At 36.7% G+C, this 16,960-nt stretch overlaps 1 protein-coding gene across 3 annotated transcripts in view; it reads right to left on the reverse strand.

The window, feature by feature from the left end:
* Positions 1-16,960, reverse strand: part of RNF180 (ring finger protein 180) — a 174,014-nt gene that overhangs the window by 111,228 nt on the left and 45,826 nt on the right. For all 3 annotated transcript variants that reach the window (XM_036887897.2, XM_057494891.1, XM_057494892.1), the window contains exons 4-5: positions 12,261-13,205; positions 9,476-9,511 (exon numbers count right to left, since the gene is read on the reverse strand). In XM_036887897.2, coding sequence (XP_036743792.2) covers positions 9,476-9,511; positions 12,261-13,205 — 981 coding nt within the window. The remainder of the gene's footprint in view (positions 1-9,475; positions 9,512-12,260; positions 13,206-16,960) is intronic.

Consider the following 16,960-nt stretch of genomic DNA (forward strand, 5'->3'; position numbering starts at 1 on the left):
CAGTCACTATGCCTGTCTCTGCTGTCTGTGCCAGTTAACTGCACACAGAGAGCAGCCTCTGGGTTAATCCCCTAAGCTCCCATGGGTGGGGTGGCCCTCAGGATGGCCTAGAGTAATGGAAGGGGTCATTGGCATGTGGTGCAGGTGTTTGCATGGAGGGCAAACCCTTTCATGCTTCCCAGTCACTATACCTGTCTCCGCTGTCTGGGCCTGTTAGCTGCATGCAGAGAGAAGCCTCTGTGTTAAGCAGTGTTGTTGCTGTAGGCGGGGCTGCCCTTCAGCTGTCCTGCAGCAATGGTGGTGACAGCAGTTTTGCATGCAGGTGTCAGTGGGGAGGAAGGAACAACAGGCTGCTTATTGCAGTAAGGGGCCTTCGAGCTGTGTTGCCAACCAGGGGGATAGGGTGCCTGAAGCTCCTGAAAGTTCCCAACCTGCTGGGATGAGTATGCCAGGACAGTTTTGTCCACTTGTTCCTTCTCCTAAACCCTTGCTCCTTTAGCAGCTTTCTGATTGTTGAGAATTATTTTAAAGTGCCTGCTTTTCTTTTGTCCCAGGGCAGATAGCTATGGGAATCTGTTGGCGGTCTTAGTCTCTGACTTTGGTTTTAAGCCCCTCTAATCTCCAGAGCACCATGCAATGTGTGTCTGTGCTCTCAGGGCAGATTACTAGGGCTGGTTATTTAGCAGTCCTGTGCTTCCACTCCCTCCCCACTCTGATTCTTTTCCTCCTGCCCGTGAGCTGGGGTTGGGGGAGTGCTTGCGTCTGCCGTAGGATCACAGCTTTGTATCTTAACATTTTCTGTGATATGTTAACTTCTCCCAGATGTAGACTGGCTGGTGTACTCTTACTTCTGGTCATTCTTTTAGGAATAGTTGTATTTGCTATATTTTCAGAATGTATGTGGTTTTGGGAGGAGATTTCTGCCACACTTCTCATGCTGCCCTTTTTTCTCTATCCAGGATCTCTTTGACATATCACAATGTATGCTATTCCCCAAACTATTCCTAAGTAATTCTAGATTCTATATTTAGCATAATGGTTAAGGACCTAGATAATTAACAAGTTAAATGTAAGAGAACTGACTTTATCAAACTCAGCAAGTTTGTGGCATTTATTTCTTATTTAATTTACACCATCTGTGAAGAAATTAAGTATCTTTCATATAAAAACGTAGTTTTTAAAAAATAACATAAAAATTAACATTAGGAAAGCTAGTCTTTTAGGGTACTTAGTACAAAAAACTAACATGGACACCGTAAATGAAAGCTATCATTTTTATCATCAATACACCTGTGGTCTGTGACTATTTCTATGGATTGAAATGTACCCTACTAGTCTGATGGTCTTGGTATAGCCATCCAGGCAACACTATAAGGTAGGTCAATATTATCTTCAGTACCATACCTTTTACCTAAGTACCCCTCACTCTCAAGCTGCTTTCTCTGTCCAGGGCCCACTAAACTTTTTCAAACAACACCTTCTGCCTCTTACCTTCCCTAATCCAGCTTGCCCATACAAACTTAATTCTCTTTACCCAATTTAGGGAAGATCAGATGGACTAATCTAATCATTCAAATTATAATACTAATGCCGGATATAGAATTAGGATACATAATTCATTTTCAGAACCCCCAAAAAACTATAGAAGTATAGAAGTAATGTAGAAATTTCAGGGAATGTCAGAGAAAAGACTCATTTTCCTGAAGCTATGAGTAGACCTATTGAGTAGCTACCTCTTCTCTCAAAGTTGGCTTAACTCTCACAGATTCTACTGAAACCATCTGTGGTAGGTAGAATAACCTCCTCCTAGCCCTTTCCCCCTTCTCCAAAAGATGCTCAAATCCTAATCCCTGAATCCTGTGAATATGTTACGTTAAATGGCAAGGGGAAGATCATAGGTAGAATTAAGGTTGTTAATCAAATGACCTTAAAATAAGGAAATTATCCTTATTAATTGGGTGGTCCCAATGCAATCACCAGGGCCCTTAAGTGGGGAAAAGGGAAGCAAAAAGGTCAGGACCAAAGAAATGCGTCATAAGAAAAACTCAACTAGCTACTGCTGGCTTTGAAGATGGAAGGTGGACATGAGCCAAGAACTGCACAGACTCTAGTAGCTAGAAAAGGTAAGAAAATGGATTCTCTCTTGCAGGTTCCAGAAAAGAATGCAATCCTGCCCACATCTTGATTTCAGCCCAGTGAGACCAATTTCATACTTCTGGATCCCCAGAGCTATAATAAATTTATGTTGCTTTAAGCAACTAAGTATGGTGTAATTTGTTATGGCAACATTAGGAAACTAATACACCATCAAAATGCACAGAGGAAGCTAGCACCTTGATTTCTTTAAAATATATGCTTCGTATTTTTCCTACTGCCTAGATTTAGATGATCAATTGTTGTGCTTGGAGATAAAATGGAAAAAGGAAGATCCAAAAACTAATTTGATGTACATTATAGAAATACCTTTAAATGTTCAACTGTACAAAAACATACAATTAGTGAAAAGAAGTCATTGGCTAGTGCAAACTTGTTCCAAAAACTCTTTTATTCAAGAATGCAGGAAGGATGTTTAACAAATGCAAGTTAATAAAAATTTTGATAAACATCAAGGTATGAATGGTTCACTGTGATTTATGAGCTTACATCATTTCACTCCCTCTGCCAGCTCCCCACTCCACACTGAAGTACATTTGCCATTGATTTTATCCTGAATTTAGGGGACATGCTTATTTTCAGAAAACTGCACATGACACCTGAAACTTAAAACCAGAATAGATGGAGTATCTATAGCTTCTTCAAAATACTTTATCCCAAGAATTATCCCAGAGTAGCTATCTTATTCCCTCTAACAAACAAATGATAGATAACAGTGACAAGGTAGCTTAGTAAAAGCAGTGATAGATTTTTAGCTGATGGAAGCAAGAGAAAGCCTTGTTATTACTCTATAAACTCTTTCACACAAAGCACTAATTCCGTTGTTTTTTTTACTTGTCAAGAGACTAAAAATATGCCATTCCATATTACATCCCAGCATATGAAATTCTCTGATAAAAGGAAAGAATTTTGATTGTTTTGCTGCAAGAGGAAATTTGGTGCCCTCTGGTGTTGGAAAACAAGATGATCCATGTCACCTTTACAAAACAGCATTCAGAGGTCATAAAAACACAGAATTTTAGAATTAAGTAGCTTTGCAGTACAGAAAAATAATTACTTTTCAAAGTGGAAAAATTTATCCTTGGATGATTAAACATTCAATTTTTATTCTGATGGAGTATTAGACAAGCAGTATAAAATACTGAGACTCTAGGTGAAAGGATATTGGCCTCTGTTATATTTTGGAGCCTCTAGCTTCATACAAAGGGGAACAAAGTGAATAATATAAGATTCTGCAGCAAAAATAATGACTAAAAAAAGGAATAGAGTATTGTGATTTATAAGTTATTCTTAAATGTATTATAAAAATATTGGAGACATATAAAGTAGAATAAAACAGAAGATATAGCACCTGTGAAATACTACCATGTTAAGAAGTAAGACATAACTAATGGAGTTGGAGCCCCCTAGATAGTACCTCAGATCACATTCCCTCTCTTGTTCATAGGTAACTATTAAATTTGTTTAAGTGATTGATTTGTATATATATTTTTCAGTTTTCTGCATGCTTGCCAACGCTGTTTTCTTGCTTCTAAAATTAAAAACTAATTTTAAAATAAAAGAAAGCCCACATGACAGCAGTTACAATGAGTCAGGGAGAGGATTCTAGCTAACTCTCCAGTATGGGGACATGTGAAAGCTGATACCATGAGGTTCCCATGCATGAGAAGAATGGGTGGGACTTCCTCCTATCTCAGCATTGGACAGTTTTAAGGAGGTATGAACATCAGAAGGAGGCAATGCCATCGAGTGATTTTTAAAATGTGTAAGAATAGAAATGGGGCAATGAAGGACAACAGGTGGACAGGACAGTGTATGCCTTGGTTGATGTGGTAAATGAAGCCAAGTGAAGAGATTTAGAATGAAAACCAGGGACCTTCTTCCCAGTGCACACAAGGCCAAAGAGCTGAAGGCATACCCTACTTCTATTCGTCAAACAGCTAGTACTAAGATCAGTCCTACGTGAGAAGCCCCAATTTTCTGGTAGTATCACTCTGGGACTAGCTTATTGATGATTTCTCTCTTCCAAAAACAAGTTGGAATTACACAAAATTTGGGAAAGGAAACAGCATGCATCTTTGTTGTTCTACTTCCCAACTGCCTTTTTCCCTCACAGCCTGAGGAAGTAGTGCCTTCATGCTCCTCTATAGTGTCCAGAGCCTGTTTCTCTCAAAGCTTCCCCATGATCCAGCAAACTAATAGCTCATGGAAATCAGGTGATATACATAAAACAACTCGTGCTGTTCCTGGCATACACTAAAGCTCAATAAATGTTAACTGCTGCTATCATCACACTCTTTCAATTCCACAACCTCCCCATTCCATTCCTGCCCTCCCCCCTGCACCTAGTCAAACCTCTCATTCTCTTTGTACCAGGCTAAGAAAATCTATCTGAATATACTAAATGCCTCTTGGACATAAGCATTTATACTAGTCTTTTACTACATGCCAGGAGCTGTACTAGGTGTCAGAAAGTACGAGATCAGAGTATCTTGTCTTCTCCAGTGTGGTTCATCTAAGTTCTCCTCAGCTTGGCTCTAGCCAGCTGTCCTTCCTCTGCAACATCCACCAGAATAAATTCTCATTGTTTTTGTCAATAAGTCCTTTGTCAAGGACTCTACCAGCTCACTTCTAAGCCACTCTTAATTCCTTTTTGTTGATCCCTTTTCTTTCCAATAGTTCTCAATCCTGACTACACATTGGAATCGCTTGAAAATTGAAATATATATATATATTTAAATATTCACAAACACATAGTGATGTCTAGTCTCGAATAACTAAGCATAACTTGATAAAGCCCAGGCAATTGCATTTCTAAAAGTTAATGAGAGGATTCCAACTTCCTGCCAAGGTTAAGAATCACTGTCAGCCTCTACCCTTAAACCATTTTTCGTGCCTGAGACATTGGGTACCTCATCTATTTGTTCAATTCATCCACTCAGCAACTTTTTACTAAGCTGCTATATGAACCTAGCTTGGAACTATTTAGAACTTTTCAGCAGCTACATAGCACTCTCATAATCAAACATAAGTTTCTGACTACTGCATAAAAGTTCTGCATCACCTGACCATTACTCCTCTCTTCTCTGCTATCAATCTTCCTACCTGCACCCAATCAAGCTTGCTTCTTTGTGACTGCTCTGTGATTACCAGTTGCATCTCAGAGCATTGACCAAAGCAATCCTAGACAAATTAAACTATTGGTCTAAATTCACTATGACTTGGCATTTCTGCATAAGAAAAGGATCACTGATGTTTTCATGTGTGTTCCCCATCCACTCAAAGGTCCCTGGGGAGAGGGATATTTCATTCATTGCTGTGTCTTCAATACTTAGCATGATTTCTTGCAAAGAGTGAATTACCCAACAGACATTAGTTAAATGAAGAAAAGGATAAATGAAGAATAATAGTATATGATAATAAAATGTTTTCTAAATCATCAAATAATGGTAAAGTATGTGAGTAAAAAACCTTTTTGAGAGGCTGTGGTATACTAGTTAAGAGCATGGACTCTGTCACATACGAGGTCTGTGGCTCTAGGTAAGTTATTTGACCTCACTGACCCTCAGTTTCTCCATCCATAAAATGGTGATAATAATAGAACTTACCTCAAAAATATGGTGCAGGATTAAATGAAGTAAAGAACTCAGAAAATATTTATCATATAGTTAAGATATAGGTAGGCAGAATAATGGCTCCTCAAAGATGTCTATGTCCTAATCCCTAATTTATGAATATAAATAGCAAAAGGGACTTTGCAATTGTGATTAAGTTAAGGACCTTAAAATGGAAAGATTACTTTGGATATTCTAGGTGGGCCTAATGTAATCATAGGGTACTTAAATAGGTCAAAGAGAAGAGGTGACAAATGAAGCAGAGATTGGACTGGTGCCATTACTGGAAGGAGCCCACAAGCCAAAGAATGACATACCCTAGAAGCTAGAAAAAGCAAGGAACATGTAAGAGCCTCCAGAAGGAATGCAGCCTTGCCAAAATCTGGATTTTAGTTCTAAACACCCATTTCCACACTGTGACCTTCAGAACTATAATATAATAGAAATCTGTGTTGTTTTAAGCCACTATGTTTGTAGTAATTTGTTACCCATGACACACAACCCATAACCCCAGTCTAATCATGAGAAAAGCATCAGACAACCTTAATTAAGGTACATTTTACAAAATACCTAAACAGCATTCTTTAAAACTGCCAATGTCATCAAAAACAGGGAAAGTCTGAGAAACCGTCACAGCCAAGAAGAACCTAATGAGATATGACAACTAAATAAAATGGTGTCCTGGAACAGAAAAAGAACATTAGGTAAAAACTAAGGAAATCTAAATAAAGTATAAATTTTAATTAATAGTAATATATCAATATTATAACAAATATACCATACTAATGTAATAATAGGGGAAACTGGGTGTGGGCATATGGGAACTCTATTAGCTTCACAAGTTTTCTATAAACATAAAACTTCTAAAATAAAAAAACCCTTTCATTTAAAAAAATTTCTGCTTATATATATTACATAGAGTATTATGCTTAGCATTAGAAAACTTAGATCCATGTAATTACTTAAGGTAAAGGCATTACCAGTTCTATGTAATTTTATTCACCCACACTGATTTATCTACATTTTGAAATCAATTGAAATGGCAGGAAAACAATGTTATTTAGTTATGTTTACTTAAACTGACTGCATATTTATATCTTACTATTTTACAGTATGGTGATTTCCTGGAAAGTAGAAGTAAATTACAAGTATCAATCTATTTAGCAATTCCTAAATATTTTTACATTAATTTACATACTAATGAAATACAATAAAAATAAATTTACTGAAATAAAATATAATAAACTGAAGAGAGTGATAAACTTAAACTGAAACAATAATGACATGAAGTAGAGAAGACAACCATTTATATGTATTGGGAATATGATTTGTGCAGGATTTGAAGATTATGAATGAAGTGATAAAAGATTAATTGGACTCCTTTAAAATCTGTGAAAAATTCATAATGATTCCTATGTGCAAATCATTCTTACGTGCAAAATGAAGCTTTGTACCTTTGTGAAAACTGTATCTTTCCTAGATAAACCTGAATAAGCAGGTCTTTAATATAACTTACTTGCTTCTATTCTCCCTATATCACACCCTTGTTAATAATACAAGTAGTCTTAAGTCATTTAGTTCACTGAGCACAATGTAATATAATCACTGTAGATGGTTCAGTGATTTATTACAAACCATGATATTTGGTTGATTACCTTATATTCCCATGCACAACACTCCAAAGAAACATGAGAAAAACTCTTTTTACAACAGCTTCCTGTAAGCTTTAAAGAGACATTTTCTTTTTTTTCATATTAAATAGACCCAAGGTTAAGAAATGCAAATACAACAGAATGAAATGTCATTTAACAGAATTCTTTAAAATATCATGCAGCTACACCAGTAACAGCTTTACTTTTTCTCTCAATCCAGAAGCAGAAATATTTTGCCCTAGGATGACATTTTTTATTAATTTCCATAAAATTCTGGTATTTCAGCTTTTTCAAGGTAATACTAATCACTTTGACAAACTAGGTGGCCCAAAGGAAGTCTCAAAGGAAATTAGAAAATAGTCTGAACTGAAACAAAATAAAATATAACATAAGTCATAGAATGTAGCTAATGCAGTAATTAAAGGGAAATTTATAGCATTAAATGCTTTGATGAGAAAAAGAAAGATTTCAAAATAGTAATATAAGTTTCTATCATAAAAAATTTTTAGAAGAAAAAGAAAAATGAGGTCAAAGAAAGCAGAATAAAGTTAAAGCAAGCAAAAGGAAGTAAAGTGAGAGCAGAAATCAATGACTTCAAAAATAGAAAACAATAGAGAAAAATAATTGAAACTAAAAGCTGGTTCTTTGAAAAGATCAGGAAAACTGATAAACATCTAGAAAAGCTTAAAAAAAACAACAACACAAATTTCTATTATCAGGATTGAAAAGGGGATATCATTACAACCCAACAGACATTAAAAGGACAATGAAGGAATACTATGAACAATGCTACATACATAATTTCAACTGAGATAATTCATTTAAAACAACAAACTACCAAAATTTACCCAATATGGATAGATAACCTGATTTGTCCTGTAACTATTTAAAAAACTGAATTCATAGTTAAAAACCTTCCAAAAAAGACAGCTCCTAGCCCAGATAGTTGCATGCCAAATACTGAGGGAAAAAAATAACATCAATTCTTCATAATATTTTCCAGAAAACAGTTGAGGAAAGAATACTTTCTAATTCATTTTATAAGCCATCATTAACTTGATATCAACACCAGACCAAGACACTGGAAAAATGAACACAGCAAAGATTTCAGTTCTCCTCAAATTCATCTTTAGATTTAATATAATTACAATCAAAATCCCAACAGGGTTTTTTGTAAATAAAAATGCACTGATTGTGAATTTTATATGGAAAGGCAAGGAGACTAGAATAACTAAAACAATTCTTAAAAAAGAACAATAAAGTTGGAAGAATCACAGTACTCTATTGCATGGCTTACTGTAAGTCTACAATAATCAACAAAAAGGGCTATTGGCAAAGGGAGACACACAAAATGAACTGAACAGAATAGAGTTCAGAAAAAGACCCATGAAGCCAATTTATTTTTGATGAAGCTGCAATAGCATTTCATTGGAGAAAGGACAATGTTTTCAACAAATGGTCCTAGCATCTCTATGCAAAACAAGGACCTCAACCTACACCTCACACTTATTTTTAAAAAAAAGCTCAAAATGAATTATAATTCCCCATGTAAAACAAAACTACAAAACTTTTACAAGAAACCACAGAAAGAAATCTCCATAACCTAGTGTTAGACAAAGAGTTCTTAGATATGACACCAAAAGCACAACCTTTAAGAAAAAAAAAATTGAGAAACTGGAATTCATCAAAATTAAACATGTTTGTAAGAAAAGATATTAAGACAATAAAAGGACAAGCTACAGACTGGGAGAAAATCCTTACAAATCACATATCCAATGAAGGACTTATATCCAAAATACATAAAAAACTGTCACAACTCAAAGAAAACAACCCAATTAAAAATTGATCAAAAGATCTGAACAGACACTTCACTGTAGAATATATACAAATGGCAAAATAGAAAAATGTTCAACATCATTAGGGAAATGATGCATATGTGAGGATGCATAGCAAATGGAATGCTCACACATTACTGCTTGGAATGCAAAATGGCATAGACATTCTGGAAAATAGTTTGACAGTTTCTTATAAAGTTAAGTACATACTTATACTTACCATATGATCCAGCAATCTCACTCCTGGGTATTTACCCTAGACAAATGAAAACTTAGGTTCACACAAAAATCTTTATGATGTTTATCAGCTCTATTCATAATTGCCAAAACCAAGAACAACCCACCTGTCCTCAACAGGTGAATAGATTAACTGTGGTTCATTCATACAATGAAATACTATTGAGCAATAAAAAAGAAATAAACTTGGATTAATAGCACAGGCAATTGTGCTGACTAAAAGAGGCAGTCTCAAAAGGTAATACACCATATGATTCTAATTTTATAACAATACATAATTATTTTATAACATCAAAAAAACAAAGTGATGGGTAATAGATCAGAGGTTTTCAGGGTTAGAGATGGGACAAGATTGTAATTTTTATAAAGATATAATCAAGGCATAATTATAAAGGCATAAGGGAGACTCTTGGGGTGGTGAAGCTGTTATGTATCCTCACTGTGGTGGTTGTGATATGAATCTATACATGTGTTTAAAATCATAGAGCTGTATGCTAAGAAGAGATCCATTTTATTCCATTAAAAAAAAGCCATGCTGAATAAAAAAGGTTTGCTCAGCACTGTTTGAGCAAAGTAGATAATTAATGTTTGCTGAACAAAATTACTGAAAACTGGGTGTAGTTTCTGCTTTAATATCAATTTCATTTACATCCCTAAGCTTCAAATATTTAACTTTCTGAAGGTAGTGTCATTAACCATTTTCTATCATGGTATCTGCCACAAAAAGATGTCTAGTTTGCATGCAAAAAAAACCACATTGAAATGATCAAAAGAAAGTTAGAAATCTAGATTTCCCAACCAATTATTTTAAGCTTTAAAAAAAAAAAAGGGCAGGATCTATACTGAAGTCACTACTGAAGGGCATGGCATACCAAACAGGTATTTGGAATGTTAACAGAATTAACTAACTTTTACTAAACATAATGAGCTGAACAGCTGACCCATGAATTTATCTCAATTATTAACTCTTCTTAGGATTTTTTTTTTTGCTTGAATTAACAAGATTGACTATTAGAAATTCTTCTTTCTGGCTCTAACCATGCATGCTGTGCCCTCACATCACTAACTCATGTCATTTCTATGCTTTTATGTGCTTTTAAATTTTCTTTGCTAAGGAGACATTGGGCATTTGTTTGTCTGCAGCTCCTGGGCAACCAACCAAACCTGTTAACATCCTGTGTGTCACTCCCTATGCTGACCTGTCACAGGCCTAAGACTCATTCATTCTGATCAGTTAGCTACACAGGTGGGTTAAACCACATATATATGAATAAATAAAGGTGACTTCATTTAAAGAAACATTAATTTTGATATTGCCTTGCTTTAAACCGTAAAATAGAGCACTCCTAAGCTGGAAAATGGTTAACAATTCAGCTGAGGTTTTCAGAAGTACCCAGCCCAAGAATTAAACACATTTTTAAAATTGCAAAGATGTTACCTGCATTTACTTACAGTAAGAGCAAGTATAACTTTCATACTTCTTTAAAGTTCTATTTGTTAGAGAATTATTTTAGAGCCCTCCACATTGTTTTTACAGTAGTCTTTATGAATATTCACTTAGCATATGATCATCTCCAATATATCTACAGTTTAAGTCAAATTTTCAATAAAAATTTTGAATTTTACAGCTTCAATAAATTAAACTATGAACTATATCACATATTATGTAATATTCATGTAATATATGAGGTATAATATATAAGTATATAACATAAGGATATATAATGAAGTATATAAAATAGTACTCAAATATTCATTTTTTATAACCTATATGTTTTTATGACACATTATACCATCACTTGCAAAAAAAACAAACTAGAATGCTCTTGTCAGCAAAGAATCAAAATTTTAATAAACAATTACCTATAGTTATACTACCCAACCAAAAGATGAAAAATACCTAACCTGATTGAAGCATTCAAAGCAGTAATTTTATTTTATTCAGTATGACTAGGATCATAAGCAATAATTAACTCACTTAATTGTTTTCAAAAGAATGAACTATCTTGTAAAGTTGCAGCTTTCCATACCTTAGCTCTGGGGTTCTTAATATTCAAAATACTGATTAATAATACTATTATGAACAAGTGATAATTTTGTCAATTTCAAGAAAAATTTATATAGAAATATACTAGTCCTCAAACTCCCAAATTTTCATGAGCACCTCATTCACTGGCTTTCATTGGTTTGATCAGCATCTAACATTTACTGTTTGGTCCCTTCACACCCCTCATCCTTGAACACATTATGGGATATAGGGATTTAAAACACAGAGAAGCACATTCTCCTAGAAAATTAAAGTAAGGGTTGATAATCATTTAGATAATTTTCTACGATTCAGCACAGTTAACCATAACTGGATCATGTGTGTGCATAATTAAATAAGGTTCCTTGAAAAAAATCCATTTAAACTAAATGGGATGAAAGTGAATTTATCACTAGATTGGATTTACTTAGAGAAATGTTTTTGTTTCAATTTAACCTGCAATAAGATCACTGCAAAACAATCCTAACATGAATGAATTTAAAATGTATATGACAATCTAGTCTCAAAATCATGAGATTAATGTTCCTATAAAATATTAGCAGCTTGGAAAAACCTCACAAAGGACATTGACTAAAGTGTGAGCACAGAGACACCTAGAAAAAAATGTTATTTCAAAAACCATTAACCAAATTTTTATGATACAGGTATTTTAAGTTAGCTATTTTCCCCAAACACCAACATTTACAATACAGAATTTTTTGTAAACTCTTAAAAAAACTACCTGCTTTTGCAGCCATCTTTCATGCCTTTGGTGTTTCCTTCTCAGGTTCAACTTGCTTCTTTCTCTTTTATTAAGCCTCTGATTAATAGCACCCAATGAAAAGTTGCCTGAGTGCAGTAGGTCCAGAGGAGAGGGGTGCTCTTCCTGGTCCAAGGAGGTGGCCTCCAGCATGCTCCTGCCAGCTGAGGGCAGGTCCATCAGAAAAGTCAGGTTGTTAGAACTAGCATGGTCAGAGTACACTGCAGAAGCTTCCAGACCACACTGAAATTCTCCTCCTCTTTGTGTCTGGGTATCACGGGGAGCCACTGAAAATTTTTGCAGCAGCATATTAGGATCAAAACTGGATGAAATGTGAAAAGAGCAGTTATTTTTACTAGATTCTAAAGGCAAGCCCGAAAGGTGAATAGGCTGTGTTTCATTTAGCCTGGGATAGGCAGTAGTCTTACTATGTATTTCATATAAAGTGGGTAATAAAGTCAGTTTCTCATTGATGTTCAGATCCAAGCTATGTGATTTTCTATGAAAAGATCTTGTAGTGCATCTGCCACTCACAAGCTGGGGAACAAAAAGCTGGTATTTTGGATCTGATGCTTTAAAAAGCAGTTTTCCATTCTTCATCTCAAAATATGTTGACCGTACCTCCAAGCAGAGTGCTTCTGTTAATCTTCCAGGACCACCATTATTTTGGGCCATGTTTAAAAGCCTGTGATTTCTGTTTTTGGAGGCACCACCTGTCAGCAGAGTTTCCTTGTCACAACCTGACTGAACTCTAGGATGTGTGCTCATTAGTTGGCCTGTCCGTGTTGGCTGATAATCGGTCCGGCTCTTGGAGAGATGTACAGCTGCAAGCTGGCCACAGGAACATTTTGGAGTGCTGACAAAATTAAAGCCCCCTAAATGGGCCCCACAGAAAGGGCAATTCAGTTTTCCGACTGTCCACTGGGCCTACGGGTAATAAAGGAAGATAAAGACCATGCTCTCATTGTAAGGTAACCAGATAATTTTTTTTTTAAAGCAGACCACGTGAAATTTTCTATGCCACAGAAAAGGCTAGCTTTCTGTTTTCTGATTAGTAGACAGAACAGTAAATGGAAAAAAGCCTCTAATAAATAGAGATAAGCAGCTCCAAAGTTCTAGAATGATAACATATTGCACATCAGCCCCATCTTAACAATCCTCCTAAGAATTCTGAATAAGTCTCTTACACAATAGGTTGAATATGGATACAGTGTGAACTAATGAAAAGCAAAATACACACTATAGAACCAGGAAGCAAATCAGTCTACAGAGCTTAATTTGCAAGTAAAATCTCACAGAAAAGTGTCTGTTTTGATACACTTCATGCATACCAAACATTGTGGGAGGGAATTCTACCCAACTAACAGAATAAAGCTCTTGCTGCCTTTCTACATACATACAACCAAAAGTTACTGGTTGCATACATCAGGTAGTATATTTTCTATACTTAGATTGGAAATTAATAATGAACTGACTGAAAATGATCTTTTCAGCAGAGATGGTGGAACATCTGCAGTGTTTTAACACATTTTGCAAAGTTTAGAACACTTATGAGCAGCACATTGGTAATTTCCCAGGAAAGCGTTACAATGTGAGAATGGACACAAGCGATAGCTGTCAAATGTTACTTTTTAACATTAACAAAAAAAATCCAGTCAGAGGAGAAAGCAACTATATTTTCCCAAAAAGCATATTACTTATAATTTTCTGATAATTAGGTGTTTTTGGATTGTGAGAAATGACAATACCAAACTGTTAATGAGGTGAATTCTTGCTCTTATAGTTCATTAAGAATCCTTAGAATTACATTATTTGATTTTGACTGTGATAGTAAGAGTCATACTTACCTAGTTTATTTTATACACATGCACATACATGAATGATACATACAGGAAGTTTCATTCACTCAACATGGACTCTTCTAGGTGCTGGGAATATAGTAATGAACAAAATATAAAAACATTTTTTAAACATTCAAAAAGTACTCTAGTAGGGGAGCTAGGCAGTTAAACTCAGTAAGCCATATGTGTGTGTTTGAGGGTGTGTGTGGATATGTGTGTGTGTAATAATATATATATTTATGTATGTCATATATACTTATGCATATTTACAAGTACTTATTGTGGGTGTGCATGCATGTGTACATAAAATATACTTAAGTATATAAAGCAGAGAAGGAAGAAAGTGTGAGCAGTGATAATAGGGAGGAGGGGCAGTTGATAGGTTGGCCAGGCAATACCTCACCGTGAATAAAGACCAATGAAAATGAGGGAACAGGTGATCATCTGTGTAAAAAGCATTCAGGAAAAGGAGGGGTGGAAGATGGCGGCATGAGTAGAGCAGCGGAAATCTCCTCCCAAAACAACATATATCTATGAAAATATAACAAAGACAACCCTTCCTAGAATAAAGACCAGAGGACACAGGACAATATCCAGACCACATCCGCACCTGAGAGAACCCAGCGCCTCGCGAAGGGGGTAAGATACAAGCCCCGGCCCCGCGGGAGCCGAGCGCCCCTCCCCCCAGCTCCCGGCGGGAGAAGAGCAGGCAGAGCGGGAGGGAGACGGAGCCCAGGACTGCCGAACACCCAGCCCCAGCCATCCGGGCCAGAGTGCAGGGCCCTGGATACTAGGAAAACAGGGCAGCAAGAACAGTGAGTGGGCACCGGAGGCTGGGCGCCAGAGGACATAAGAAAAGCGTGCGACCATTATTTTTTGTGCTTTTTTGCTGTTTTCTTTTGGCGAGCGCTTTTTGGAAGTCTTAAAGGGATAGGGACCCCAATACTAGGGAAACAGGGCAGAAAGACCGGTGAGCAGAGGCCTGAAGCTGGCACCGGAGAATAAAGAAAAACGAACGACCACCTTTTTTTTTTTTTTAAATTAAAAACTTTTTTTTTTTTTTTAAATTTAAGAATTTTTTCTTTTTTTTTTTTTTTTTGGTGGTCGTTGTTTTGTTTTGGCGGGTGCTTTTTGGAAGTCTTAAAGGGGCAGGCAGGTCACTTAATCCAGAGGTAGGGAATCCGGGGAGCTCTGGGCACCCTAACCCCTGGGCTGCAGGGAGCAGGGAGGCCCCTTACGGAGATAAATAGCCTCCCAGCAGCTCCTGCTCCAACGCGACTCCACCACTTTGGTGTAGCTGCCCGAGCCAGGCCACGCCCACAGCAACAGCGGAGATTAAGTCCATAGCAGCCGGGCAGGAAGCAGAAACCCTCTCTGCGTGCAGCTGCGCAGCACAAGCCACTAGAGGTCGCTGTTTTCCCAGGAGAGGAGGGCCACAAACCAACAAGAAAGGAAGTCCTTCCAGCCGTCACTCGTCCCAGTTCTGCAGACTATTCCTATCACCATGAAAAGGCAAAGCTACAGGCAGACAAAGATCACAGAGACAACACCAGAAAAGGAGACAGACCTAACCAGTCTTCCTGAAAAAGAATTCAAAATAAGAATCATAAACATGCTGACAGAGATGCAGAGAAATACGCAAGAGAAATGGGATGAAGTCCGGAAGGAGATCACAGATGCCAGAAAGGAGATCGCAGAAATGAAACAAACTCTGGAAGGGTTTATAAGCAGAATGGATAGAATGCAAGAGGCCATTGATGGAATTGAAATCAGAGAACAGGAACGCATAGAAGCTGACATAGAGAGAGACAAAAGGATCTCCAGGAATGAAACAATATTAAGAGAACTGTGTGACCAATCCAAAAGGAACAATATCCGTATTATAGGGGTCCCAGAAGAAGAAGAGAGAGGAAAAGAGATGGAAAGTATCTTAGAAGAAATAATTGCTGAAAACTTCCCCACACTGGGGGAGGAAGTAATCGAACAGACCACGGAAATACACAGAACCCCCAACAGAAAGGATCCAAGAAGGACAACACCAAGACACATAATAATTAAAATGGCAAAGATCAAGGACAAGGAAAGAGTGTTAAAGGCAGCTAGAGAGAAAAAGATCACCTATAAAGGGAAACCCATCAGGCTAACGTCAGATTTCTCAACAGAAACCCTACAGGCCAGAAGAGAATGGCATGATATATTTAATACAATGAAACAGAAGGGCCTTGAACCAAGGATACTGTATCCAGCACGACTATCATTCAAATATGATGGTGGGATTAAACAATTCCCAGACAAACAAAAGCTGAGGGAATTTGCTTTCCACAAACCACCTCTACAGAACATCTTACAGGGACTGCTCTAGAAGGGAGCACTCCTAGAAAGAGCACAGCACAAAACACCCAACATATGAAGAATCGAGGAGGAGGAACAAGAAGGGAGAGAAGAAAAGAATCTCCAGACAGTGTATATAACAGCTCAATAAGCGAGCTAAGTTAGGCAGTAAGATACTAAAGAGGCTAACCTTGAACCTTTGGTAACCACGAATTTAAAGCCTGCAATGGCAATAAGTACATATCTTTCAATAGTCACCCTAAATGTTAATGGGTTGAATGCACCAATCAAAAGACACAGAGTAACAGAATGGATAAAAAAGCAAGACCCATCTATATGCTGCTTACAAGAGACTCACCTCAAACCCAAAGACATGTACAGACTAAAAGTCAAGGGATGGAAAAACATATTTGAAGCAAACAACAGTGAGAAGAAAGCAGGGGTTGCAGTACTAATATCAGACAAAATAGACTTCAAAACAAAGAAAGTAACAAGAGATAAAGAAGGACA

Source organism: Manis pentadactyla, chromosome 2 (genome assembly GCF_030020395.1).
Source record: "Manis pentadactyla isolate mManPen7 chromosome 2, mManPen7.hap1, whole genome shotgun sequence".
NCBI classification, from domain to species: domain Eukaryota; kingdom Metazoa; phylum Chordata; class Mammalia; order Pholidota; family Manidae; genus Manis; species Manis pentadactyla.